This window comes from Talaromyces marneffei, chromosome 1, assembly GCF_009556855.1.
Source record: "Talaromyces marneffei chromosome 1, complete sequence".
Lineage (NCBI taxonomy): Eukaryota > Fungi > Ascomycota > Eurotiomycetes > Eurotiales > Trichocomaceae > Talaromyces > Talaromyces marneffei.
This window is the reverse complement of record NC_072348.1, coordinates 1,934,540-1,961,087: the sequence shown is the minus strand read 5'-3', so window position 1 is coordinate 1,961,087 and position 26,548 is coordinate 1,934,540. Positions and strand designations below refer to the sequence as shown.

The 26,548-nt window shown below is 47.9% G+C and overlaps 7 protein-coding genes across 7 annotated transcripts; 5 read left to right on the top strand and 2 right to left on the bottom strand.

The window, feature by feature from the left end:
* Positions 1 to 23: 23 nt before the first annotated feature.
* Positions 24 to 1,824, bottom strand: EYB26_000729 (uncharacterized protein; the record flags this gene model as incomplete). Its single annotated transcript, XM_054260045.1, has 4 exons — positions 24 to 468; positions 521 to 1,039; positions 1,099 to 1,376; positions 1,435 to 1,824. The coding sequence occupies 4 exons, from the start codon at positions 1,822 to 1,824 to the stop codon at positions 24 to 26; spliced, it is 1,632 nt and encodes a 543-aa protein (XP_054116020.1).
* Positions 1,825 to 2,438: 614 nt separating this feature from the next.
* EYB26_000728 (uncharacterized protein) lies at positions 2,439 to 3,554 on the top strand (the record flags this gene model as incomplete). Its single annotated transcript, XM_054260044.1, has 1 exon — positions 2,439 to 3,554. One exon carries the CDS (start codon positions 2,439 to 2,441, stop codon positions 3,552 to 3,554), a length of 1,116 nt encoding a protein of 371 aa, XP_054116019.1.
* A 661-nt stretch (positions 3,555 to 4,215) lies between these two features.
* EYB26_000727 (uncharacterized protein) lies at positions 4,216 to 5,112 on the top strand (the record flags this gene model as incomplete). The annotated part of the gene is made up of 4 exons (XM_054260043.1): positions 4,216 to 4,348; positions 4,409 to 4,443; positions 4,498 to 4,560; positions 4,618 to 5,112. The coding sequence occupies 4 exons, from the start codon at positions 4,216 to 4,218 to the stop codon at positions 5,110 to 5,112; spliced, it is 726 nt and encodes a 241-aa protein (XP_054116018.1).
* Positions 5,113 to 5,473: 361 nt separating this feature from the next.
* EYB26_000726 (uncharacterized protein) lies at positions 5,474 to 7,042 on the top strand (the record flags this gene model as incomplete). Its single annotated transcript, XM_054260042.1, has 1 exon — positions 5,474 to 7,042. The coding sequence occupies one exon, from the start codon at positions 5,474 to 5,476 to the stop codon at positions 7,040 to 7,042; it is 1,569 nt and encodes a 522-aa protein (XP_054116017.1).
* Positions 7,043 to 7,712: 670 nt separating this feature from the next.
* Positions 7,713 to 8,852, top strand: EYB26_000725 (uncharacterized protein; the record flags this gene model as incomplete). Its single annotated transcript, XM_054260041.1, has 1 exon — positions 7,713 to 8,852. The coding sequence occupies one exon, from the start codon at positions 7,713 to 7,715 to the stop codon at positions 8,850 to 8,852; it is 1,140 nt and encodes a 379-aa protein (XP_054116016.1).
* A 382-nt stretch (positions 8,853 to 9,234) lies between these two features.
* EYB26_000724 (uncharacterized protein) lies at positions 9,235 to 16,616 on the bottom strand (the record flags this gene model as incomplete). The annotated part of the gene is made up of 4 exons (XM_054260040.1): positions 9,235 to 11,462; positions 11,515 to 11,844; positions 11,899 to 13,631; positions 13,696 to 16,616. 4 exons carry the CDS (start codon positions 16,614 to 16,616, stop codon positions 9,235 to 9,237), a joined length of 7,212 nt encoding a protein of 2,403 aa, XP_054116015.1.
* Positions 16,617 to 20,632: 4,016 nt separating this feature from the next.
* Positions 20,633 to 26,405, top strand: EYB26_000723 (uncharacterized protein; the record flags this gene model as incomplete). The annotated part of the gene is made up of 3 exons (XM_054260039.1): positions 20,633 to 25,906; positions 25,960 to 26,073; positions 26,127 to 26,405. The coding sequence occupies 3 exons, from the start codon at positions 20,633 to 20,635 to the stop codon at positions 26,403 to 26,405; spliced, it is 5,667 nt and encodes a 1,888-aa protein (XP_054116014.1).
* Between the last annotated feature and the right edge of the window lie 143 nt (positions 26,406 to 26,548).

The window sequence follows — 26,548 nt, the reverse complement described above, 5'->3', positions numbered from 1 at the left end:
TCCATCTACAACCCTCAAACTAACTAATAGACGTAGCGGAAGTGGATATTCTCCCTATCAGTGCGATCCTCAAAAGCGTGGACCATATTAGGGTCATCACCAACCTCCGCCTTCAACTTATCCTTCCTAGCATTCTCACGTTTGAGCCACCATCTCAAAGCAAAAATCGACATGAGCATGAGCGAATAACAAACCAAATGCACACTAAACGCAATAAAGTATCGCGGCGCATCGCGCGTCAGAAACACCTGAGGGCCAATGGCATTACCGGCCGCCCAGGCGATGAATGTGGCCGCTACGACGGAGGCCTTTTTGGTTTGACCAGCGATGTTGCGGGAGACCATACTTAGGGTGAGGGTTTGGGCGGACCAGAAGGAGAGTGTGAGATAGTAGCTGATCAGGAGGCCGACTTGGGTTGATTTGTTGTGGTTGATGACTGTCATTAGGACAATTGTGCCGGCGAATGATCTATGAAAAGTTAGTAGGTATCAAGAAAGATTTGCCGGGGTTTGACACTTACGGAATCAGATATGCAGCCATGACGAGAAGATTCTGATGGTATCGATTAACGAGCCAAGTCGACGTCAAAAGCACAATAATAATATAGGCGCCGAGCACCATAGCAAGAAGCTGAGTCTGCAAGACCGTAAAGTTCAAAGAGGTAATAATGATATTGGCAAACGAGCCCAACCCACTAGTAGGCAAAGTGGTAAAGACTTGAATAGCGCAATAACCCCATGTCTGAGGGTCGAGTAGGGCTTCCTTGACTTGGTAGGCACGGAACACCCGGTTCTGCAGACCTGTGCGATTGCTTCGCACGCGTTCGACCATGAGATGTTTCTCTTCTTCGGTGAAGCATTTGGCGCGCATGGGCGAGTCCGGCATGAACTTGGTTAGGACGATGCCAAATAGCACGGAGATGGAACCGTATGTTAGGAAGATTGCTTGCCAGGATTTGATGGCGTGGTTGTTTCCGATCAGACTGAAGCAGTAGGCTAAGAGACCGCCGACAATCTGCTGGCCACCGTTCATCATGTACCTGTATCATACCATCGGTTAGCATCAAACTTAAATTTGGGTTGGAAAAGACGGACGTACCAATACGAAACTCTGGCTGTTTGTTCCTCTCGCTTATACCACATTCCCGACAGGATGAGGAACGAAGGTTGACAGCACGCTTCAAACATACCCAAGAGAGTTCGAACAGTGACCAAGCCTGCAAAGTTAGTGCATGCAGCGTGGCATGCAAGAACAATACCCCAGCAAATGATGTTGAAACCGAGATACTTTGCAATCGGTACTCGCTGAATGATCCAGTTGGATGGGTATTCGACAATCAGCACGGCGATGTAGATACATGTTGTGAGCCAGGAGTACTATTATAATAGAGACGGTCAGTAAGATCACACCCCAAGGTAGAAGGTGAACACGTACTTGTTGCCCAACAAGATGAGTATCCTCACGAATGTGCATGATCGAAGTAAAGGACAATGTGCCCTTGTCGATAGCTTGCAAGAAATACGTCGCAACCATAAAGGTAAGAACACGACGATCAATCTTCCTTAAGAGTCTCTTGTTGGTCTCCTCGTCGATTTCAATATGTCCCATGCTGGCATATTGCTGGACCTCCTTGTCGACACGCGACAGGTCCATTTGGCCCTTGAGGTTCTCCTCTGCATGGTTGCTTTCTGAAGAGAGGATACGCTCGATATGCGAAATATCCTCTTCGGCTGCAGCTGTGCGTTTGGGCTCAGTGCTTCCGGAGTGTGAGTTCACTATACCACCGCTAGTGATGGATAATCCTCGATCGTTGTCTGCAGCCATGATAGATATCTTAGATTGTGACTGCTCGGTAGATCAATCAATCGGGCTGTTTCAACAGACGACAAATGCAGTACTTCATCTTTGTATTTGTACTTGCTCCTGGAAGCAGCCGATATAACGAACTAGGGTTCCTGGAGCAAGTCCACTAACGAAGAATCGGCGGTGTACCCCCAATGTCCCCCCAGATCAGAAACTGGAGAAGAGAGGGGGTTCCGATGATCACTCCAAAACTGCCAATCGCTGGACTCATTCTGCCAACCGGACATTATTGTTCCAGGCCAAGAAACTATGTTCATGCCTAGCTAGCCTAAATGGATTGAAACAATATCGGGGCAGCATCTCCATGCGGGGTTGAGTTTGTTGTGCCGTGGCATACGAGTAGAAATTAAGATGGTGGAGGCGAGCTCGGGGTAGCGATACCCCGGCCTCGGTCCATTGTCGATTTTTCGTCTCGACTTTTTTTATAAAAGAGCATTAATGTGTTAACTAACTAGCGTAGCTGGAGTCTTTTTCCTTTTGCTTAATATTTTCTTGAACTTGGAAGGAAGAGAATACTTGATAGTGACTTGGTGCCAGTCAAAAGTCGGCCAAAAGATAATACATAGACAATCACAATGGCCGTCACTAAACCAACAGCTGCGGATGTTCACAGCGCAATCAGACTGTTGATCGATAACCTCGTCAACATCAAAGACGAGACTGGCAAATTTCTGCTGTATCTAGAAGATGGGCGAGTCATCGACACAAAATCATGGGCTGGCTGGGAGTGGACACACGGTATCGGGCTCTATGGAGTCTGGAAATACTACGAAATGACCGGCCACGAATCCCTGCTAAAGATCATTGAAGATTGGTTTGCAGCCCGGTTCGCCGAAGGAGGAACCACGAAGAATATCAACACTATGGTTGTGTTTCTCACACTGGCATACGTATATGAAAAGACTGGCAATGTGGCTTACTTGCCATGGCTCGATTCATGGGCTGAATGGGCAATGTATGAACTGCCGCGAACAAAATACGGTGGAATGCAACATATCACTTACAACTCCATAAATACGGAACAGCTATGGGACGATACCCTGATGATGACTGTGCTGCCATTAGCCAAAATCGGAAAACTGCTAGGTCGACCTGAATATGTAACAGAAGCCAAGAAACAATTCCTCATTCATATCAAATACCTATTTGATACTCGCACTGGTCTGTTCTTTCACGGATGGAAGTTTGAGGGCGAAAATGGAGGACACAACTTTGCACAAGCCCGATGGGCTCGGGGGAACAGTTGGCTTACCATTGTCATCCCCGAGATTCTGGAGCTGCTTGAATTCGACGTTAGTGATCCTATCCGGTTACATCTGATCCATACCTTGGACGCACAATGCGGAGCCCTGAAAAAATTCCAACATTCATCGGGTTATTGGCGGACATTGATCGATCAAGCCGACGATGGATCGTACGTCGAAGCCTCGGCCACCGCTGGATTTGCATATGGAATGCTCAAGGGACAACGTAAGCGATATATAGGCAGTCAGTACCGCGAAACAGCTGAAAAGGCAGTTAAAGCGGTGCTGAGTGCAATTGATTCAAATGGAGAGCTGCAAAACACCAGTTTTGGCACAGCAATGGGTCATAATTTGGACTTTTATAGGGAGATCCCTATCACTTCGATGCCGTATGGACAGGCGATGGCGATTATGGCGTTGGTCGAGTATTTGAGGACATATATTTAATGATGTGACCAGGCATTGAAATAACGATGGAAATAGAAGACGAATTTACCTAGATATTCGATCTATAGCCCTAATTTCAGGATCAGATAAAAGCCCTTTCTCGAGTTGGTACTTGTGCTATTCAACCAATCGGATCCACCAGTTGACGGATCTATACATAGTATGCTGTGGTAGTCAAGTCGAAAGGTCGCTCGCAGCAAGACTGCATCTACAGTACCACGAAATATGTGTTCGCACCCTTGTGCGGATATTACTGGTATTTAGGGTGCGAACACTTATTTCATCCCACTGTAGATGACCTTGTTCAAAGGGCCAGTCTGGAGGCCATCAAGGTACCCAACCACTTCCACATCCTCCGCAATATGAGGAGAAGAACTTCTCACCAGATCTCTGTTGTCGATGTATGTAGCGGAGTACTGACAACGGTGGAATGATATTATGTCGAACCAATCAGCGAACTAGGATACCGTAACCTCTTACGCGGATTTAAAGCAATTCGCGTCATTTTATCTCTGGGATATATTAGACAAACTATGCCGAATCAAGTAATCGCGGACTCCGACGTCTGTCTCGCCTTACAAATATCCAGACGACCCCTCGATTTTATCTTCTTCGTCCCCAAGCCTGAAGATCGAATCAATTTGTACTCGTATAATTCAATATGGCTTCGACAACAGAATACTCCGAGGACCGCCTCGCCAATCCGATTCCGAATGAGGAAGAATCTCTTTTAGGATCGAATGGACGCGTCGCCCAGAAAGAGACCACGCCAATTCATCTCAACTTTCTCACAGGTTTGTACTTTGTTTGACTCAATATGGAAATATGGGGTTTGTTCTTACGTGTCGTTATAGGAACTGCTATAGTTGCCCAGGCTGGTATCTGGGTGGTGAGTCTACACATCTCACTTTCTTGCAACTGGGGTACTAAATTCGGCTGCTAGTTATTCGCCATCATCTGGTCTGCTGTATTTTCTCATGACTTGATCTTCTTCTCGGCCCATCCGGTGTGTCAGGAAGTCTACAGAAACTATTGACTGTTGACTGCATACTGACTCTGTTAGCTGCTCAATTCCTCCGCTCTTTTGCTCCAAGTACAAGCAATCCTCGTCCTTCAACCTACATCAACACCCCGTCAAAAGAAAATAGGGACACACATCCACTTTGCTTTCCTCCTTCTCAGTCTTGCCGGCTTCATTTCAGCCTTTGTCGTCATTGAGTTGAACAAAGATCCTGAACACCGACTGTCCTCCATTCACGGAGTCCTCGGGTTCATCACCTACATTCTGATCATCATTCAGGCTCTGGTCGGAGTAGCTCAATTCTGGATTCCAAAGTGGGTATTCGGCAGTGCTGAGAATGGCCAGAAAATATACAAATACCACCGCATGTCCGGCTATGTCTTGCTGGTGTTGGAGCTTGCCGCCGTGGCCGCTGCGACGCAGACTACATACAACATTTATGTGCTGAATATTGCCCTATGGGCTGTTTTGGTCGCGTCGGTCATCACTCTATTGGGTATCGGCGCGCGCATTAAACTCAGCAAGTTTGGTTTCTAAGTCAGTAGCCATGGATGACGACGAAGAGTACTGTGTACACGAATTGTTGAGTGGAGGCCTCGATCGGAGTGAAGCCACTGATAAGTATGCACGTATCCCATGCTTTTTGAACGTATTCGATGTCAATATGTCGGGATTGTTTGGCGTTGCATAGTTAAGTTAGTGTTTGTTGGAAATTTGAGTTATTTGTCTACTCTGTAGTAGAGTGTAGTAAGAAAAAGAAAATACAAGAGTAAAGCTCAGACTCTCAGGCTAAGGTTATCTCCGACCCGTAGCCGTAAGCACAAGACGTACCTGAGTTCGCCGTTTATTTCTCCGCAAACTTTAGAACAACCACCAACAATCAATGTCGCTATTTCCAATGGCGCCCACCCACGTCTCACGAATACCTCTCACTCAATGCAGCTCGATCCTACGACGAAACTTTAATTCTACATGTCGACGATGCCGCAGCGCTGAATTGTCCCGCCCGCCCACCGCACCCAAGCCTGTCCCCGATGTGAAGCTCATCCGAGAACACGCCGACCTGTTCGCGCGCAACTGCGTCAATCGCAACTATGCTGCCTATGAAGAATATCCGCATCGAATCAGCGAACTATACGCAGAGACAAAAAGACTTGAAGAAGCTCTGCTAGATCCGCGACGGAAAATAAAGGAATTGGAAAAGGAGATTGGCCGAGTCGCGGTTAATCGAGAATCCAACGGCGAGGAGAAGAAGCAGAAATTGGCGGAGTTACGGAAAGAGGCACAAAATCTAAAGAAGGATTCTCAAGATACGTTGTTCCGGAAAGAATCGCTAGAAAGTGAGATTCAGAAACTCGCTCTTTCGCTACCGAACCTTACGTCCCCCGAAGCTCCCGTCGGCGACGAGCCTCGAGTGGTTGGTTATATCAATTACGACCCCAAAGACTCATCCTCCTGGCTTAAAAATAAACAACCGTATCGATCGCATGTGGAGATTGGAACCAAGCTTGAATTACTCGATTTTACCAGCTCCGCGACATCTACAGGTTGGGGCTGGTATTTCCTCATAAACGAAGGGGCTTTACTGGAACAAGCTTTGATCCAATACTCGATGAGCGTGGCGATGAAACGAAAATTCAAACCCGTCTCACCGCCATCAATTGTCTACTCTTATATCCAAGAAGCATGTGGCTACCAGCCACGAGATCAGAACAATGAACAACAAATTTGGCACATTGAGCAGAGCGAAAAGGACAAAGCCAGACCCCAACGATCGCTCGCCGGAACTGCTGAGATCCCCCTTGCTGCTATGTATGCTGGGCGAGATATCGATGAGTCACTTTTACCTTTGAAATTCGTCGGTACAAGTCGATGCTACCGTGCCGAAGCCGGTGCCCGCGGCGTTGATACCAAGGGACTGTACCGGGTTCACGAATTTACAAAAGTAGAACTGTTTGGATGGTCCAATAATCCGCGATCTGACGCATCCGACCCTCTGTTCGAGAAGTGTACTCCATTGAACGAATTGTTTGAGGAACTTGGACAGATCCAAGTTGAGGTTTTGACTGCTCTGAACTTGCCATGCCGAATACTGGAAATGCCGACCAATGATCTTGGAGCCAGTGCAACGAGGAAGCGCGATATAGAAGCATTGTTCCCGTCGCGATTACGAGCAATCGAGTCCGAATCCGGCAACAGCGGATATGATCTCGAGACGGGCTGGGGTGAAGTCACATCAGCTTCTATCTGCACAGACTATCAAAGCCGTCGACTGGGAACAAGAATTCGTACCAGTCAGGGCGAGAAGTCACGCTACGCTCTAACCGTCAATGGAACGGCTGTTGCAGTGCCTCGGGTGTTGGCAGCCATACTTGAGAACGGCTGGGATGAGGAGAGACAGGTTGTTGTCATTCCGGAGGTTTTGAGGCAGTGGATGGGTGGCATGGAGACGATTGGGAAGAAATAGTCCCTGTATCATATTGTACTATAGTCAAATTTGTAACATATCTTAATGACCATGTACTATAACTAGTGCCCGCTCTTCTCAGATAGGATCATAGGTCAACATCCGTTAACCCTAATTCGATGGCACCATACTGTAGAAAATGACCAATACCTATCTGAGCACTTCCTCTTCACCAAAATGGCGAAGGTTAGCCACTTAGATAAACAGTGTAGGTATCACAATCGGCAAAACATCTTCAAAGATCCGCGGGCAACTCTGGCCCTATCGGCGATCTCCGATATACTCCCGGATAATCGCAGCCGATGCCGGAAACCTTTTTTGATCTACAGAGTTGATACACCTGATGAAAATATAAGGCCTTACCAATACCGGGATTACCCACAGCGAATTGTACCACGAATGCCTTTGTTTCAACTGGTCTATACGAATAGATGGCCTGCTATTCGTCGAGGTGGTACCTAAAGGCTTAGTTAGTGGTGATACGATACATAACTTAGTGGTGATGTAGCCGATAAGATAAGAAAAGCCCCTCTCAACCCGTCGCTCTGGGGACTCTTGCCATTGTCACAGAAACTTTATAAAAACTTCTTCTTTCTGAACTGTAGAAGCATAATTCTCATTGAATCTTCATCACACCAACCAATTGACTAAGTTGAACCCTATCCAAAAAATGGAAGCTCACACCATCCCCCTTGAAAAGGCTGCTGAACTCTCCGGCCACTCCTCAAATGGAGTCACGCGAGTCCCCAACGATGAAATCGACAAGACTTTTGCACGTACCACAAACCTCGCTTCATCCGCTCTGAACGCCAAAGTTCTGTCGAGATCAAACGATTACTTCGCTTCAGCCGAAAACTTGCTTACCCCCACCGCTCCAGTACACAAACCCGGTGTATTCGTGCACACAGGCGCATGGTACGATGGATGGGAGACGCGTCGGCACAACCCAGAGCCTTATGACTGGGTCGTCATAAAGCTCGGTGTCTCAAGCGGTGTTATTGAAGGCGTTGAGGTTGATACTGCGTATTTCGTGGGCAATTATGGCGAAAAGGCCGAGTTGCAGGGAACATATGCACCTGTAGGAAGTGCCGAAACCGACGATGAAATTGCTAGCCCAGAGTATAAAGGATGGAAGACGATATTGCCCGTTGTAGAATGCGGACCGAGTCAGCGACGAGCTTGGAAGATTGATTCATATGACCCTGCGAATCCGACGCCATACACGCATGTGCGTCTCTTGATGTATCCCGACGGCGGGTTTGCGAGGTTGAGGCTTTATGGACATGCTATTCCACCGCCTGTCGCAACCTCTACAGCCGGGGAAATAGAAGAACTCTCATCTGCGCTTGTGGGTGGTCTCGCCCTCTCCGCATCGGATCAACACTACACACCGGCGTCGAATACGATTCTACCAGGTCGCGGAAAGGATATGGGCGATGGCTGGGAGACGGCTCGCAGCCGCACACCAGGACATGTCGACTGGGCCATTTTCCGACTCGGATTGCCAGGAACAGTCCGCAAGATTGTGGTTGACACAAAGGATTTCCGTGGCAATTTCCCGCGTGAAATTCGCGTTCATGGTCTTGTAGCAGCCGAGGACCAGAAAGAGGATCCTACGAATGAGCATCCGGGTTGGGTTGAGTTGTTGAATAGCGACAAAAAGACTCAGGCTGATACAGAGCACGTGTTTGAGGGAGCGGAACTTGCAGCAGGCAGCGATGATAAGAGGGTGTTTACCCATGTCAAGTTGACTCTCATACCGGATGGTGGTGTGAAGCGGTTCAGAATATTCGGGCAGAGAGCGATCTAGAGTCGACAAATACAGATTAGGTTGATAGACAATGTCATAGATAATATAGAAAAGATGTAATCATTTACCCATGGCTCCCTCTCATCCTCATCACTAAAACAGTGGTCTATAAATCGATTTGAAGAAGCGAAAAGCACACGTTTTGGAAAATCGAAGTAAAGAAAATCAAAGTATACAAGCGCCATCATAACCATCATGGATAAGTGTGGATATCATAAAGGGAAACATGAAACGAATCGGAAAAAAGGAAAAAAAAAATCATAAGCACCTTTGTCAACTCAAACAACTCATGACGAGAGACGTAAAAAAAATAGATATACAAGAAATGGATCTGTCTATAGACAGGAAATGTATGAACAAATATAGTCGTAATGCTTCATACTCAGGAAAGAGACGAATCCGGCCCCTTTCTTGGAGGCAATGGGGGTTTCTCATCAGGTTTGGCGGATGTGGATTGTTGTTCGGGTGAAGAATTTCTCAACCGCTCCGGAAGCTGCTGTTCTGTACTCGTTGCTGAAGGAGAGATAACTCGCGGTGGCAACATGGGTGGAGAGAAAGCTGGCGGCGAGACAATTGGTGGAGAGGACAATAGAGGCTGTAATTTTTCATCCACAGGTGTCAGACCAATAACTTGACTGATGGAAGACGACGATGTTTGGCTTCCTGGTGTTCCAGCACCATCACCACGTAAACCCTCACAGCTTTGTCGCGTGATGGGACGTCGTCGAAGTTTGGACGGTTTGGCAGGAGCCAAGTATTGGTCTAACATCTCGCTGAGAACAGAGGATCGTACTGGTTTCGCGAGGTAATTGTTCATGCCTGCTTCTATACATTTCTCGCGATCACCCTCAATTGCACTGGCAGTCATGGCAATCACAAGCGCTTGGTTGACATTAGGGTCCGTCTGTTTTCGAATCTCCCGAGTGGCGTCGTAGCCGTCTAGAACCGGCATTTGAACATCCATAAGAACAACGTGGAATGGTCGTCCTTCCTTTGAACCTTGACAAAGTGCTTCCACTGCTTGCTGTCCGTCACTGAACGCTTCGCATTCTAATCCCAGTCCTCGCACAAATTTAACCGCAATCTTTTGGTTGATGGGATTGTCCTCTGCAATACAGACACGGATTTGCTCTCGAGGGATCAATGTCAAATCCCGCGCTAGGACTTGCGTAACTCGGGGAACATCATGTTTTTCGGCTTGGTTGAAGCTTTGCATCCATGGCGCGGTGACGGCAGAGTCTTTAGGCGCTCGCTGGAATACCAGCTGGAATGTCACCGTCGTACCTACACCCGGTGTAGAGTCGAGCCAAATCAATCCTCCAAGGACGTCCTCAATGATCGCTTTGCAGATACTCAAACCCAAGCCACTGCCGCCATATGATCGAGCCGTAGAATTGTCTGCTTGTGAGAATGGTCTGAATAGTCTCGACTTGTGTTCTTCGGGAATTCCAATTCCAGTATCCGAAACAGAACACTCTAGGCGCACTCGTCCCTTGCCTTCGCGAACAACCATGGCTGTAACTTTAACGTGGCCCTTGGGTGTGAACTTGTAACTGTTGCTGAGAAGGTTCATGAAAATCTGGTGGAGACGGACAGGGTCACCCATGACAACCAAATCCTCCGGCACCATATCCAAGTCCTCGATTGTCTCCAAGCCCCGATCACGATGAGTGTACCGCAAAGCTCGAACCACCTCACTGATCGTTTCTTTGAGGCTTAATGGAACAGTGGAAATCTTCATTTTGCCAGCTTCCAATTTCGAGAAGTCAAGTATGTCGTTGATAAGGGTTAGCAAAGTATCCGCACAGACCCGGATTGACTCTACATAGTTGTCTTGCTCTTTATCAAGTTTCGTGCCCTTCAGCAGCTCAGACAATCCGATGACTCCGTTCATCGGAGTTCTAAGATCGTGAGAAACGTTTGCAAGGAAGACGGACTTTGCTCTTGCTGCGTCTTCCTTCAGTTTAACATTATGGTTCGCTTCCGCTTCCGCAATTTTGGCTTTCTGCTCCGCTTCACGCGCTGCTGCCAACGCACGCTTCTGTGATTCAACCATGGCTGCATTGGTAGCACTCACTTTGCGAACTCTTCGGAACAAGAATGCATTGCTGAGCGAAATGCAAACTTGGTTGCATAGAAGACGGAGAACAACAAGATTGCGTTGAGTGAATGAGTTAGGCTTTCCCTCAATGTGAATCACGCCAAGTAAGTGGTCGGCTTGAATGATTGGCAGCGTGATTATAGATCGACCGGCGGGGTGTCTCGCACTGTATCCCTCACTAACAATAGAGAATCTTTCATCCTCAAGCACATTATGAACGAGTACTTCTTGTTTGGTTCGCAAGGTGTAATGAGTGATTTGCTGCGCCATTTTATCTTCCAGCTCTGAGAACGGCAGTCCGTCCAGGAACGACTTCTGCCCGTCATCCTGAGAGCCAATCGCCGCAATTGCGAACCCGATATCTTCGAACTCAGTGGTGATAACAGCCATATCTGAGCCGCTGCAAGATTCAAGGATGATTTCAATCATCTTTGTAAGTAGTTTATCAACTTGAAGCTCTGAAGACATGACCTGATTAAACTCGAGAATACTTGACAAATCGATAATATCTGCATATGCCATGTCAGCTGACATCCAATAACTAGAGTTCGTGAGACTTACCTAGGCCAACACTTGGAATATCTAGAGGCCCAGTTTCCACATGATTGCCGGAATTCTCTAGCCAATGCTTCTTCCTGTCGTCTTCTAGATTTGTTTGGACTGCGGCAGTCGTTTCGACCGCCGCATTTTGATTAATATTGGCAAGAGAGTCAACAGTCTGTGTTCCAGCATCGTTGTGTCTAGGAGCGGTAGCTGTTTTTAGTAACCACTCATGCTTTTCTGACAAATGCGCAGCCTTTCCAATGGCGCCCAGGCCCATCCAAGCAGCAATTGCTTCTCTGATCATGGCCCTAGCCGGCCGTTTTGCACCTCTCCGAACAAGGAAATCGCCTAGCGAATAATCAGTCAAGTCCAAATCCAAATAGTCGGACAGCTGATACTTACCATACAACTCAAGAGCCATTGCCTCTTCCAGAGGAAATCCGTGGACCTCACAGTGATCCATAGCAGCCTCGTAAGCTTGCACAGCAGAGTTAAACCCCTTTTTGTGTTCGTGCAAAAGTGCTTCGATGAGCAAAGACCACATGGCATAGTTGACATCACAAGCCTTTCGAGCAAAGTCGATTATTTCTTTGCATTCCAACACCAGAGTCATGTGCGATTCCAGACTGCCAGCATTCGGATTGTCGATATGCTTGGTGAGAATCGCCAGTGGAAGGATGAAATATGTGATATGGGACGCTCTCAGGCACCAGAGTCGTTTGAGGCTGTTCATCATACTAGTACCGAGCTCAATAATCTTGTCATAATGGCCATAGACATAGAGGGGAATCATGGCATAACTCCAGTAGATATCATGAGGGCGATCTGAACGCATGGAACGCTGACAAATATGTTCCATGTATTCAACAGTACTATGCTGATCATCCGTCATGACGAGATCAGGCAATCTCCACGAGGTTTTGCCTTGTAATGCTCGTGTGACTTGCTTGACAGCTACAAGCAGTACTCCTGCCCGAACGTCACGTGTCCAATCTATAATCTCGTCTGGTGTATCAGTGCAGAAGGTCTCAATTTCGGACATATCCTGACCCAGATACAAGCGGGTGGCTGCCATTAGTCCGAAACTAGTGAGCATCAAATACGGGTCATTTGAATTGAATGCATATTCCACCGACGACTCGATGAAGGGCAAGATCGCGCGTAACGGAACTCGAAGATGCTCAACCATAAATGACTGCAGTATAAACCCTGTACCCCGCGATGAAGGTTCTGCGTAAGACTCGAAAATCAACATAGACAAGTCACTCATTCTGGCTGCGAATTCCAAATCCTTGTGGCGACTGTATGCTGTCATAGCTAGGTGGCAGCATGCCAAACCAACCTGCGAAAAACGACCAGTGAACAAATGGAGCTTCATCATCTCGACGCCCAGGTACATGTACGTCAAATCATCGCCCCAAAAGGCTACAGCCATGGCTTCCGCGAGTACAGTTCCCAACGCAATGACCCTACGGTCTTGGCTAATAGTTTGTAAGATTAGAGCATCCAGATCTTTGGGTTGGAGGTAATCCCTCAACTCCTGGAATGCAGTGTCGCATTGCGCATAAGTTGTCGGTTGTCGGATATGAATGCCAAGTTCTTCCAAAGATGAAAGCAAAGCATCCATAGCCCCGTTGAAATCTCCTGCATGAGTCGATATCTTGCTCTTGATAATCCAACCTCTTGACTTATCTGCTGCAGTCTTACCGTGTCGAAAAACTTGCGTCAGAAGGTTGAGGGCCTCATCATTTTCTCCTTGGTACGAAAGCAGCTCAGCTGTGGAGAGGTGCAGTTCTAAGGTCTCTTCATAATACACATCAGGGGCCATTTCATCCCAACAGTTCGGTTGTAATAGCATTATAGCATGGCGTGAGTACCCAAGCGCTGTGGGTCGGGCACCCGAATTTAATGCAATCCGCACAGAATTCTGAAGAACCTTTCGGTAACGATTCCGATTCCTAACTCGTTTTTGGATTAAGCCTGCGGCTTGACAAATATGGTGTGACTTTGGGTACATCTCATCCTCCTTTGTGCAGTGCTTCATCATGGTTTGAGCTATGACAAAATGCATCTTGTCGACATCGTGGCACTCGCTCCATGTTGAAACAGCTCGAGCAAATCGGTCATGTGCGAACCTAAGCAACAAAAATCAAATCACGTTAGAAAGTAGTATATTCTATCATTAAGGTCTGCACATACCGAAACTCGTCATCCGTCTCTCCCGGCAACACAATGTACCCTTGTACCAAGAACTGAAGTCCAGAGACAGCTTCAGCTTCGGAGCGAGGCGCCAATGCCTTGGATAGAGTCGCAAGCTTGCATTTCGAATCTTCAGGAGAGTCGTACCAGAACTCCCCCTCCATTAGTCTCTGTATTAGCGAAAATGAGAATGGACTTCCAAGGAAGGTGGCCCAAATCAAAATTGAGAGAGCGGCAGGTGGAAACTCCTGGAATCTCTTGAGGATGAAATCAGTGCCTAAGTTGTCGCCGTACTCAGGAGAGACAAATTCCGTAAATATGCGGTCAATGTCAAATTCCCACTTGCTATTCCTCCAAGAATACCAGATACAGTTCTTGCGATAGCAGGTTTCCAACATCATCCGAATAAAGAAGGGGTTTCCTTGACTCTTCTCAATTACCACGACGGAGAGAGGAGTCTGTCGAGGATCTGGACTCAATTGCATCGTAGCCGACACGAATCTGGCAACATCTTCTTCGGAAAGAGCGTGGAGCTCGATCTTAGTGATGCTCGTACCTTCCGCATTGAATAGGGATAGAATATCCCGTGACTCGATCTCTTGTTTGCGTGCCGCCAGAATAAGCAAGCAGGGAATTCTGGTCTTGCAGATATTGCCAATCAGGTCTGCCGACTCGTCATCGGCGTATTGAAGATCGTCCAAACAGACACAGATGAGTTTTTGGGAGCATAGATGTCTGAGTATCTCCAAATACATCTCCATTAAGCGCATTGTTTTGTTAGGCGTGCTTGAAGAGAATAGGTCTGCCGGAATCTGACCAAGAAAGCTGGGCCTTTTGGTAATCTCAACTTTCGAGCTCTCCTTCAAAAGGTGTTGAGCAACGAGCATTTTCGGAGAAACGGGTTTCTCCTTCTGGTCAATTGATATCAACTGTTCGGGCAGACCGAGCACCTGGTGTAGCGTCGGCCACAGTGGCCGAAGAAAGGTACGGAGGTTATTATGGTAGTCTGTGGTGACATCTCGCTCAGAGAATATCTGGCGCAGAAGACTGGCAAGTATGTTGGCAAAGGGTTCAAATGGAATCCTTCTAGCACGGTCAAGTCTTGCTACCCCAATATAGCCAAGTTTTCGAATAGCTGGGTGCACGCGCTGAATGAGATCGGTTTTGCCAATGCCAGGATTACCGGTGATTGTGATGATTTCGGTGTGTCCAGTACGCCTAATTTTGGTAGCAGCTTTGTGTCGACTCATAGGATTCAACGTTTCTATGGAGCTTTGAGTGGTATTCATGGAGACATGGGCAGAGTCTCGATCGCCACTATCACCGAGGCTCTTATATTCAGCAGAAGCAGAGCCCTTGGGTCTATTTATTGACCCAAAGCCTCTTTGGGTCGAAAGCGATGATTCAGTACTATGAACAGAGTCACGTGTTGGAACGTGATTGAGTCCAAATGGCCCTGCAACTGAGTTGTGTCTTGAGGAAGTAACATAGTTTAAAGAACCAGAATCACTAGATCCATCACCGATGTCAAAACTGTCTATTCGACTTTCGGATATGGATGAAGACGAGCCGGTAAATCCACTCGCATTCGCTTGAGCGGCAATCTTGGCATATAGAACCTGCTGGCGTCGATGAACCTTCTGTGCAACGTTCATCACCTTTTGGTATTCTTCCTCCCTACCAAACAACTGAGATGGAAGAGTAAAGAACGAGGAGACATCATTTTGAGCAACTTCGAACGTCTTGAGCGCATCGAGATCTCCATCGCCAAGAAGTTTCACTATATGCTCAAGGTCCTTCTTCACGGCTGTGATGGTGTGATAACGGTCAAGGAGGCCCTTCTGGGTCATCTTCATGACAACCGCAGAAACGGCATCCGGAACATCCATCCGCTTCGAAGAGACAGGTGGTAATTTCCTGCCGAGGACGTTTTGGACCACTTCCACAGGGGTACTGCCAGTAAATGCAGGTTTACCCACGAGGATCATCCAGAATAGAACGCCCAGGGCATAAATGTCGGTTCTACTATCGGGTTCTGTCGGCATACGTCCGGTTTGTTCTGGCGCAATGAATTGCAGTTTCGTTTTCACGCCTACTTCACGAGATAATGCCGACCAACCTTCACTCAATGCATTATCAAATGACCTCGCCCCGTTTCCAGTATTCACCAACCTGACTTTTCCAGTAGTGCGATTGAAATGGAAAGCGTCCGGACGAATCTCGCCATGAATGGTCTTTAGCCCATAGTGTAATATTTCCAAGCAGTCGCAAGCACCTATAGCGAAATCTAAGAATACGGATAAAGAGACCTGCTCTCCCGGTGTTGTATTGCTGCTACTCTCGCTGTGGGGGCCGACGCTGAACCAAGCTGGTCCGAAAGCAATTAGATCTTTGAGAGAATTATTACCAGGCGACTCGAATATCGACACAAGGATAGGGCCGGTGTCCCCAGGCTCGGGCGGGAGCCTCACAAGATCCACAGGGCGAACGGTATGATTGCAATCGGGGTCAGAAACCTGAACGATCGAACGTAGCATATGAAACTCCCGCTCTAGCCGAACAACATGAGAAGAGACGCGGGCTACCACGGGGAGGAAGTATGACTCTTGGTCGATGCGTGAGGAGGAAAGTTCGCTGCTGGATTCACTGAGACTACTTCGCCAATGGTGACGGAATGGCGGTCTTGAGTCGGTTCGTGGGGAATCCCGCGTGGTACTGGGCGCACCCGAGGAGGCCGCGGCGGGCGTGACGATATCATGATCAGAGGCCTGTCGAATACCAGCGACATGCCAGTTGTCATAAGTCGAATGAATAGGCTCAACCGCTTGGTCCCATATATACCCCGGTAACAGAGCCAGGCGCTCTAGGAGCCGCGCGGGAGGCAGCGGGAGGTCGTCACCAAGAATATAATGCTCTTCCATATCAGGCTCAGCTATGTTCGGGAACCTTGCTGTACTTGAAAGCTGCTAGTCCATCACTGGAAGGGTCTTTGAACCGAAATCTCCGCGCGAGAAACGAAGGACGTGTTCGAAATCCTCAACTTGTATATGTAGAATGTGGCGCTCGCCTTGTGATGAAAAAAAAGAAGCTCTATTCTGCGCAGAGTGGTGGGTGTGTGTAATAGTGTTCTGATGATTGGAAAGCTTCGGTGCCTGTCGGTCGGAGGGGGTGTTCCTGCCAAAGATGGTAAATCAAGAGGCGGCGGAGAACTGCGGGATCTTGTCGCGGCCGTTATCTGTCAGTCAGGCATGAACACTGTGCTATCGGAAAAAGCACTGATCGAAAGAAAAATTAAGTATAAGAAAAGATAACAGCTCACGATCGCACGTACACGGTATATCAGACGGATGCTTTGGAGGGACGACGGGAACGGGCAGCGCGTATGGGGCTATTTCAGAGAGAAGGCATTCATTGGCCAATCAGTACGCACTGAAGTGGTTTAGCGCGACGCCGCCTTACAAAGAAAGCCAATACGATCGCCAATGAATAGTCACGTGACTTTTACTGGGTGAGGCTTTGGATCGTATGTGGATGCCAAGACCTGCAGTGGCCATCAATCTCTGAGTAGAGTCAATAGACTCAAGTAGTGCACTGATGGAGCAGTCGTCGACTGTAGTTCGCAAAAGCTCATCTTGGTCAATGTTAGCGTCTGACCTTGCGTAGATAACTATACTCTGTATAGTTAGTTACTCAGGCCCGGGTATGTAGCTTACATAACTTGCCTTGGCTTTAGTTAAGTGTGTAACTAGTTACCTCACCTGGACACTGTTCCATCGTCGTTATATATGCGTGGTATTGATATTTGTATCTTGGCTAAAGAGAGCCGTATGTACTAGAGATTGGCTACCAATTACCTCTTTCGTGCATATGCGGTTCCTCAGTTCGGGGTGCTGCAAAGTGCACACAGTGCAAACAGGAACATAGTTTAGCGCGGCCAACATGACGTAGTTGGCTCGACAGTCTAGACCGACGATCTTGGGCTCTTCTTCCATGTCCCCCATTTGGGCCAGAACACTATCCTCTTCTCGTGAACATTGACACCATTTCAATGTTTTGTACCAACTACGTGCGTACTGATTTATTTTTGACATGTAGGACTTCATTCAAGGCTACTAGAAACCAGGGCGACATGTAGTTATATCACATAGGTGATTGATATAACTTCTTCAGGATATATCCGTGCTACTATCTAGCAGCGCTTAGTACTGCTGAGCATGCTCAATATTGACACCCGCGGAGATCCATTTCGAAATGATAACGCCACTTCAAAGTTTTACCTGCGTATTTCAAAACTTACTTTGTGGGTAGAGCAATGGCATGTACGGCTTCGAGTCTGAGACATCTGCCGCGATGAGACTCAGAAACAAAGCTCAGTAAAGTTGCCCCAAATGTTGCCCCTAAAAGGTCTCGCAGTATGGAAATTGCTCTCCTTTGGATTATAATTGGACAAACATCTCGATGTGATGATATCGCGAAGACACCTGTTGTTTTAAGATCGGGCAAGGGCCTTTGTTTAGAGATGTGGGTGTCTTCTAAGGCTTTGACAAACACACCCTCTTTATTACCTGAAACGCCCCTGTCTTGCCAGGAGCCTGCCAAGAAATAAGACATCTGTAGACTTGCAGAGTTCGATGTGTCCGCTCTTTTGCTTTGGGGCCGGGGTACAGCTGAGTTGATAACTTGATGCACCACTCTTTGTGACCTAAGCATCTGTGACATTGATCTTGATTGGCTGGTGCCAGTGCCAGACAATATCTTCAAGCAGTTACATTGTACACTCGGATCTTCCGAGCCCACACTCCTTGTTGAGCTTCTCCGTGTGAATATCTTTATGGAATGGACCACAAAGAAAAAGATCTACTCGACCCAATGGCCATTATAAGCGTGCCTTTTAGGTAAGAAGTGCAGCTGAAGGATTCCAAAACAAGCTTTGAACGTCCCATGTGACTCACTCATTATTTATTGATTCGTTATTTATTGATTGTCCAACTCCTGTCATAAAGTCAGCTCGCTTTGACTACCGTCGAGGTGCAGAGTTTTCAATCATGAACCATAGATCGAAAGTTGATGGGCATTGCTGGGTGTCCGTGGGAGTGGGTAAGTTAGTGTAGGTGGGTTACTGACGATACTCGAACTCTGACATCATGGCGACCCGGCAAGACAAATAACATCAAAATAGATCGTGAATATGAACTGCTTGCCCCGGAGAGTCAAACTAAGTAAATAATAGCAATGTGTCTTCGGCGGGAGCTAGAGTTATTCGCAAGATCAACAATCGTACTTGGTTGTGTTGTGATAGGGGTAAAAGTGTTCTCCTGAAGTTGGATTTCCTGGCTCCAAAAGTGGGTAACTCGGGCCGGATGACGAAACTCGTGCCAGGTTGCATGGATTCATCGCCGTACTCGGCATGACCTACACTGTATTGTACTCTGCACACAGTGTAATGGTCTACCAGTCACGCTACCCAGGACAGTTCTCGCCTTAAACAAAGCGCGCAACGGGTGATTCATCTCCCATCTCGAGATGGCACTGTGAAGCATCATATGCATGTCAGTATCCGTCTGTCATTGTGCGGTGACTGGGCAGTGCGTAGGGGGCGGTGGGGGGATTGGGCCATGCATGACGCTGAATGGCTGTCAAGCTGCGGTGTGCATGCTGATTGGCTGGTACTTAAGCCTTCAAGCCACACAGGCTGGAAAGAGCTTAGCCTTGAAGTCTGACGGTAAATTCAACGACCTTGCTGGTTACTGCCCCAGAAGCAGAGCAAAATCAGTATGGAGCAGAAACAATCACTCCGTATTTGCACGATCTGTGGATAAAATTATTAAAATAGGACACACCGAATAGCTCAAAGTTCAAAGTTCAAAGTGCAAAGTATAAACATCGGCGAGAAAAGAGAATCTCGATTGGCCGCCTCTCTGGGGAAGCTGCCAGTGCCACGGTGCCACCAATGGGAAGGCGCGATGCTACTCAATTTGGTTGCAGTTCCCCCCTTCCTTCGTTCCTTCCTTCCTTCCCTTTTCTCTGCTGGGCTTATGGATGTTCACAACTTCACCCGCAAGCCGATGCGCTAAGCCGCAATGGGAATAGCACACCCAGCCCGGTTACGTCATAGCCCAGGCCGGGCCAGACGGAGGCTTTTCTCCTTCCTTTTCCCTTTCCCTTTCGTCTGTGTCTGTCCACTTTCCAGAAAAAATGCCCACTCAGAGTCCCAGCTAGTTCACGTTACGTAGTTAGCGCAGATCCAGTAAATACCAAGTCAAGTCACGCTCTCATCACGAGTCTGAGGCGTACGCTATCCTACGCTACACCAGAGAACAGACTCCAAGATCTGCCGCCACAACTCCCTACCACACACACACCAGACACGCCCACTGCCTAACAGTAACAGCTAATCCCGTCTCCCATGCTCTAATTACTGTATGTATTCTCTCTGCCCTACCTACCCCATTATCATTAGTCGGTCAACGCAACCAAACAAGTGCGCTTTTCCGTCCCCCTCGTTGGCTGATCTTCAACTCTCTCGTTGTGTGTAGATCTTGCCTTTGTGCCTCCGCTCTAACACTCGCCCGTTTGAGACAGCATACTTGCTCGGCGGAATTACCATCTACACTCCACAACCACATACTACTTGCAACCTCGAACAATCTACCGGCGTCGCTCGCAATAGCTGTCAAGCCTCACTTTCATCACCGTTCAATCACCTCCTCTCGGTTGTAGTCTTCGCCCATCCGTCGACGAATCCCGCCAACAACCTATCCGTGTCCTGAGCAACAACACTCTCAACATAAAATAATAAACAACACAATCAGACAACCAAGCGATGCCTGCTATACTTCGTCGCTTTTATCAAACATTGAGGAATCTTCAATAACTCACGCATGCTACGCCGAGAACAGAGGAGGAGAGGAAGGAGGAGATCCAACTCGCGGACACCATGCGGCGGAATCCAGCCCGCCTAACGCCTACCAAGGCACCTTCCCCAGCGAGCGGCCCTCCGTCTCATAGTCGCAACCCATCGCGTGCGGAGTCCTTGTTACATATTACTGCCTCCATTTCTGATGCTTCGCCAAAGCAGGATGGGAGTTTGGAGCATTCGTCTGACGCAACCACAGATGTGTCACACACCGCACAGAGCAATGCGCGGAGACTGGAGGAGTTGAGAAAACAAATGGAACAGACTTTAGTGAATCAGCAAGCGCAACACCATCACCATTCCGTCAAATCGTCCAAGGCAGGAACCGATCGAAGTCGAAGCCCCCAACACATGCAGCTTCCTTCTCCTGGCAGCGCGCCCCGTACTGCGATCAACTCGAAACCCCATTCACCATTCGATGTCTCTATTTCCCATATCGGTTCTAACGGGTCAGCTACAACCGTCAAAGGTGCGAACTTGGCCAGTCGGACACCGGATCTTCATATTCCCAAGACCCCGTCCTATCCGTTCCCGCAAATGCCAGCTTTACGGGGCCAACATGCAACATCAGACGCTCAGTTGCAGGCAGATGCTGCGCAAACCCCCAGTCATCGAGTGAAAGAAAAGTCTAAACGAACTGCCTCCAAGGCCCCGGGCACCATTGATATGTCCCCTCCAAAGATGAGGACCGGGTCTCACACTGCCTTCTTCATACCCGAAAGCGCCAGTTTGTCCGATGATCCTATGTATCCGAGTCCGAATCTCTATGATGTGATTTTGAAACTGAATTCCGAGCCGGGACTGGAATCTTGGTGGAATAACGTTATCGATATTTTCCAGACGCATTACGGAATTGAAAGAGCCTCCCTTGCCGTTCCTGGTGATGCCACTGATCTAGAGAATGTCCCATGGGGCCAGAAAGCTAGTTTCAATATTAATGAGCTGTTTGAAGTCGCCGATCCTACAGCATCATCGTCAAATGCTACGACTGCTTTCATTGATGGCGGCGCCCCGCAGGATGACGATACTTTGTCGAAAAACGAAGATCTTGGAAACACACCGACGCAGAAGAAAAACTCCAAGAGACCGTCGTTGCTAGGACGGCATTCTTTTGCTGGATTTACCAAGGATAGGAAGAACATAGGCACTCCTCCTATTAGCATTACTGGTAAATCTGCCTTCGAGATTTCACCCACAGCAGCATCAGATGGCAACACGACGAGCAGCAGTGCCGAGTCGCCTTCTTTCCCCGCCTCCCAAGACATGAAGCTGGGGCTACGCCCATCGGGACTTCCTATCTCCAGAGCCTCCTCTTCAATGGCTGTCTTTGCTATTCCGCGGGATCTGGAAGCAGAAAACCAGCCGTTGGTCAAAAGAACGGGAATCGTGAAACTCTTTGGTCGAAGTAAGCCCACTGTGTTGACCCGAGAATATGCATATGACCCAGCAGCGCCTTCATCTGGCGAAGTCGATGTGACTACCGCGGTACATAGTCCAAGCGACGTCCTCCAAACCACACCAGCGGGCGAACCATCGCCCTCCCTTCATATAGATCCAATTCAGGCTGATAAAGACAATACTATGCCACCACCGACTCAGCGCCCAAGGTCCAAATCGTCAGCACTCAATCCAAATGTTTTGCAAAACAAAAGGGAGTCGCTCGGTCAACACACAATTCCATTTTACGAAGAGTACGAACAAGTTCCAAGCTCGCCATGGTCTCAATCTCCCGCGCCATCGCCCGCACCACGAGTCCATCCCGAGCAGAATCCTTTTTTCATGAATCATGCAGTCGATGAAACAGCTTTTGCGCAGGATCCTCCACCTCACGACTATGCTCAAGTACAACCCGTCGCTGCAATTGGCATCGACAGATCGAAGAGTGTCGTTCATATCCCTTTATTGCACGTAAATAGCACAAAGGAACGCACATCGGAAACGATTCGGCTCCCTGTGGCTGTTCTTTCTTTTCTATCTCCGATCGTACCATATCCGGCTAATTTGAGGTCTTCTCTATTGTACTTGATGCCCCATCTTACAGCGTCCTATCTATTAGCCCACCAGTACAGTCAGCTCGAAAGACAACTGGTACCGGGAGTCTACAAACCACGCTATGGTCATCTTCTCGGCCTAGGCGGCACATTTTCAGATGCTAGCAGCGAGCTAGAATTGGTCGCTGGTCTCAGCGGTCAAGCAATGACGGATGGCGGATCCATGTCAGCGCGTGCTAGTATATCCAGCCCTGATGATATGACCAACAACTCGAAGTTCAGTCCCTCGCTTTCGATAATGGGTACGCCTAGTATCGAGAATGTAAGCGCTGGCACCGCTAGTGAACCGGGAACAACACCAGCAATGGCATACAATGTTGATCAAATTGATGGATACTTCAACCTTCATCAAGTGCGAGGCTCTGCTGGTCCTCCTGGTACTCGAACTCGGGGGTCAAAGTCCAGACAGAATCTATTTCCGTCGATGCCAGCCTCGCCAAGCGTATCTCGCTCAAAGTCAGTTCGCGAGGAAGATTGGTTGCGTCGGGAGTCAAGTACCACTGATCAAATCTATGACAACGGACGTCCGACCCCGGCTTCTGTTACTACCCGCAGCTTGTCTCGTAACACTTCGACCACGTCTGTGATTACACATTTACAGCGAGAAGGCATCTCGATATCTGAACATATATTTCAGTTGATGCTAAATTCTGTGCCGCTTCACCTTTTCTTAGCCAAAGCATCGTCCGGTGAAGTGTTATGGACCAATTCTAAATTTGACGCTTACCGTCGAAGTCAGCCGCAAGACCAGTCTATCAGAGACCCTTGGCAGAATATCCACCCGGGTGAGGTGGAATCCATATCGAAGCAGTGGCTCAAAGCTCTACAGACAGGCTCTCAATTCACTGAGAGAGTGCGAGTAAAGCGCTTTGGCGACGATAATGTCTACAGGTGGTTCATCTTCCGCGCAAATCCGTTACTATCCCAAACCGGGCAAGTTGTTTCGTGGATTGGTTCATTCCTAGACATACACGAGCAGCATGTCTCTGAGCTGCAGGCCGCACAAGAACGCGAAGTCTTTGCGACCAATGTGAAATATCGAGCCCTCGCCAATTCTATTCCTCAAATAGTTTTTGAAGCCACTGAGCTTCGGGGGCTGATCTCAGCGAATGAACAGTGGCATTTGTACACTGGTCAAACGACAGAAGAGGCAATGAACTACGGTTTCACTACGTATATCCATCCCGATGATTTGGAAAAATGCGGTGTCTTATCTTCGGAGATTACTAGAGTGAGAACCACGAATGACGCGGCTTCAGCCTCTGTATCACACCCTGATGTCGCTCCCCTCAAGCTGTTTCCAAATGGAGTGACACCTTGTTTGCTTGAGCTTGTTAATCAAGGTATAGTCAATTCTCAGCAAGATGAGAATGGGCGTATCTTCTACACCACCGAGCTCCGGATACGGACAAAAGGCGGCGGTTATCGCTGGCATCTGGTCCGACTCGTCAAAGTGGAAGCGAGCAACTTTGGCGATGGTGAGGCATCATGGTACGGTACCTGTACTGATATCAACGACCGGAAGCTCTTGGAACGCGAATTAAACAAAGCGATGCAGAAGTTGAACCGGGAGATGGAATCAAAGACAAAATTTTTCAGTAACATGTCTCATGAGATTAGAACGCCATTGAACGGTATACTCGGAACAATTCCGTTCATCCTCGACACAGCGCTAGACAATGAGCAGCGTCGCATGATGGACACGATTCAGAACAGTTCTACCAATCTTCGTGAATTGGTTGACAACATCTTGGATGTTTCACGCGTTGAAGCCGGAAAGATGAATATGGTCAAGTCCTGGTTTCACCTTCGCTCTGTGCTTGAAGATGTCATTGATACCGTTGCCTCCCGAGCCATTGACAAGGGCATCGAAATCAATTATCTCATGGATACCGATGTTCCCGACATGATCATTGGTGATAGATTCCGCATTCGACAAGTACTCATCAACCTTATGGGAAATGCTGTCAAGTTTACCGGTCACGGAGAAATCTACACTCGATGCTCCGTTTACCATGACCCTGAAGTTCCACTCAAGGATACCGAGTTGTTACTGAATTTTGAGGTTGTTGATACCGGAAAAGGTTTCAGTGATACGGATGCTGAACGATTGATGCAACGATTCAGTCAACTCGGTGGAAATGGGTCCCAGCAAAATGCTGGCAGCGGGCTTGGACTCTTTTTGTCGAAGCAATTGGTCGAGATGCACGGTGGTAAATTGACCCCTAGTAGTAGGGAAGGGCAAGGTGCCAAATTCTCCTTCTACATCAAAGTCGACGCACCTCCGCAGGTATCAGATCCCTCGTTGACACGACAGTCATCTAACATGTCCGATTCTGCAACCGCTGCGTCTCAGGGGAGCTCGCAGCCCCGTATTCCCTTGCAGTCAAACAATTCGACCGATTCCAGGATATTCAATTTCCAAGACATGTCTCCTGCTCTTGACATGTCTCCCATGACAGACCTTTCTAGTAGCCCGGATCACTCCATTCATCCCGGTTTCTACTACCCATCTGGTTCGGCAGCATCTCCTACAATACCGACTCCTGACTCTTCTGCTCCCACCGACTCGGCTTCAAAAGTCGGTCCATCTCCATTGGCAAGGGAATCTCTTATTGCGGAAACCATGGAAATTAATGAACCGTTGGTACAGTCTACGCCTACCATTGAGAAGACTTTGGCGTCCAGTTATCTTCCGCCAGTTATCTACTCAGTCCTTATCATCTGTCCTCTTGATCATGCACGAGAAGCTGTTAGGCAGCATATTGAGCAAGTTATACCTCTTGAGGTTCCTGCAACATCAACGGCGGTGGCTGATTTAGAAGATTGGAAGGACCTAAAGGAGACTAGCAACTCGGTTATATTCTCGCACGTTGTCTTGGATTTCCCCGGCGGTGACGAGATCATGGAAGCCTTGCAGCATGTGCTGACGTCGGATATGAAGTCGAAACCATCAATAGTCATTATCTGTGATTTGTATCAAAAGCGTCAGATTAATGGCAAGATTGAAGAATTGATATCGGCTGGCTTCAAAGTCGATACTGTGCCGAAACCAGTAAAGCCTTCGTCATTCTCCAGAATCTTCGATCCGGACAACAGACGTGATTTGAGCAAGGATCGAAATCAAGATATGGCACGGGAAGTCAATAACAATTTCAAGACAATGTCCAAGATGGTCAAAGAGGTTATTGGAAACAAGGGATACCGTATTCTACTGGTTGAGGATGACGAGACCAACCGTATGGTAAGTGTATATCGATTCTCGCTTAATCCGTCCACATATGCTAACTTGAAAAGGTCATGTTGAAATATTTGGACAAAGTTAAAGTGGTCTCGGAGACGGCAAGCAATGGACAAGAATGCTTGGACATGGTACTATCGCACGAACCAGGTTACTATTCCTTGATTATTGTAGGTTCCTTGTGTTTACCTTTTTGTCCTGCATGAAACTAACTATTGGATAGTGTGATATTCAAATGCCCATCAAGAACGGATACGAGACTTGTCGGGAAATTCGAGCCTGGGAAGCCAAAAATCACTTTCATCAAATTCCCATAATGGCGCTGTCTGCCAATGCGATGACTGATCAGATCGATGACGCAGCTCGGGCTGGATTCAATGACTATGTGACCAAGCCAATCAAACACAATGAGCTTGGCAAGATGATGATGAGTCTTCTTGATCCTAATACACCCGGAACTTTACTACGAGATCGCAAAGATTGGCGGCAACAAAAAGCTTAGAAAAGCATTACACCGCTGCATGCTCTTGCCGTCTTGCAGCGTTCTTTTGAAATCGATGACATTTTCGATTCAAAGGACATTCATGATGACGTCGGCCGTTTGTTACATTACATATATACACATTAGGCGTTTTGCACGAGCGG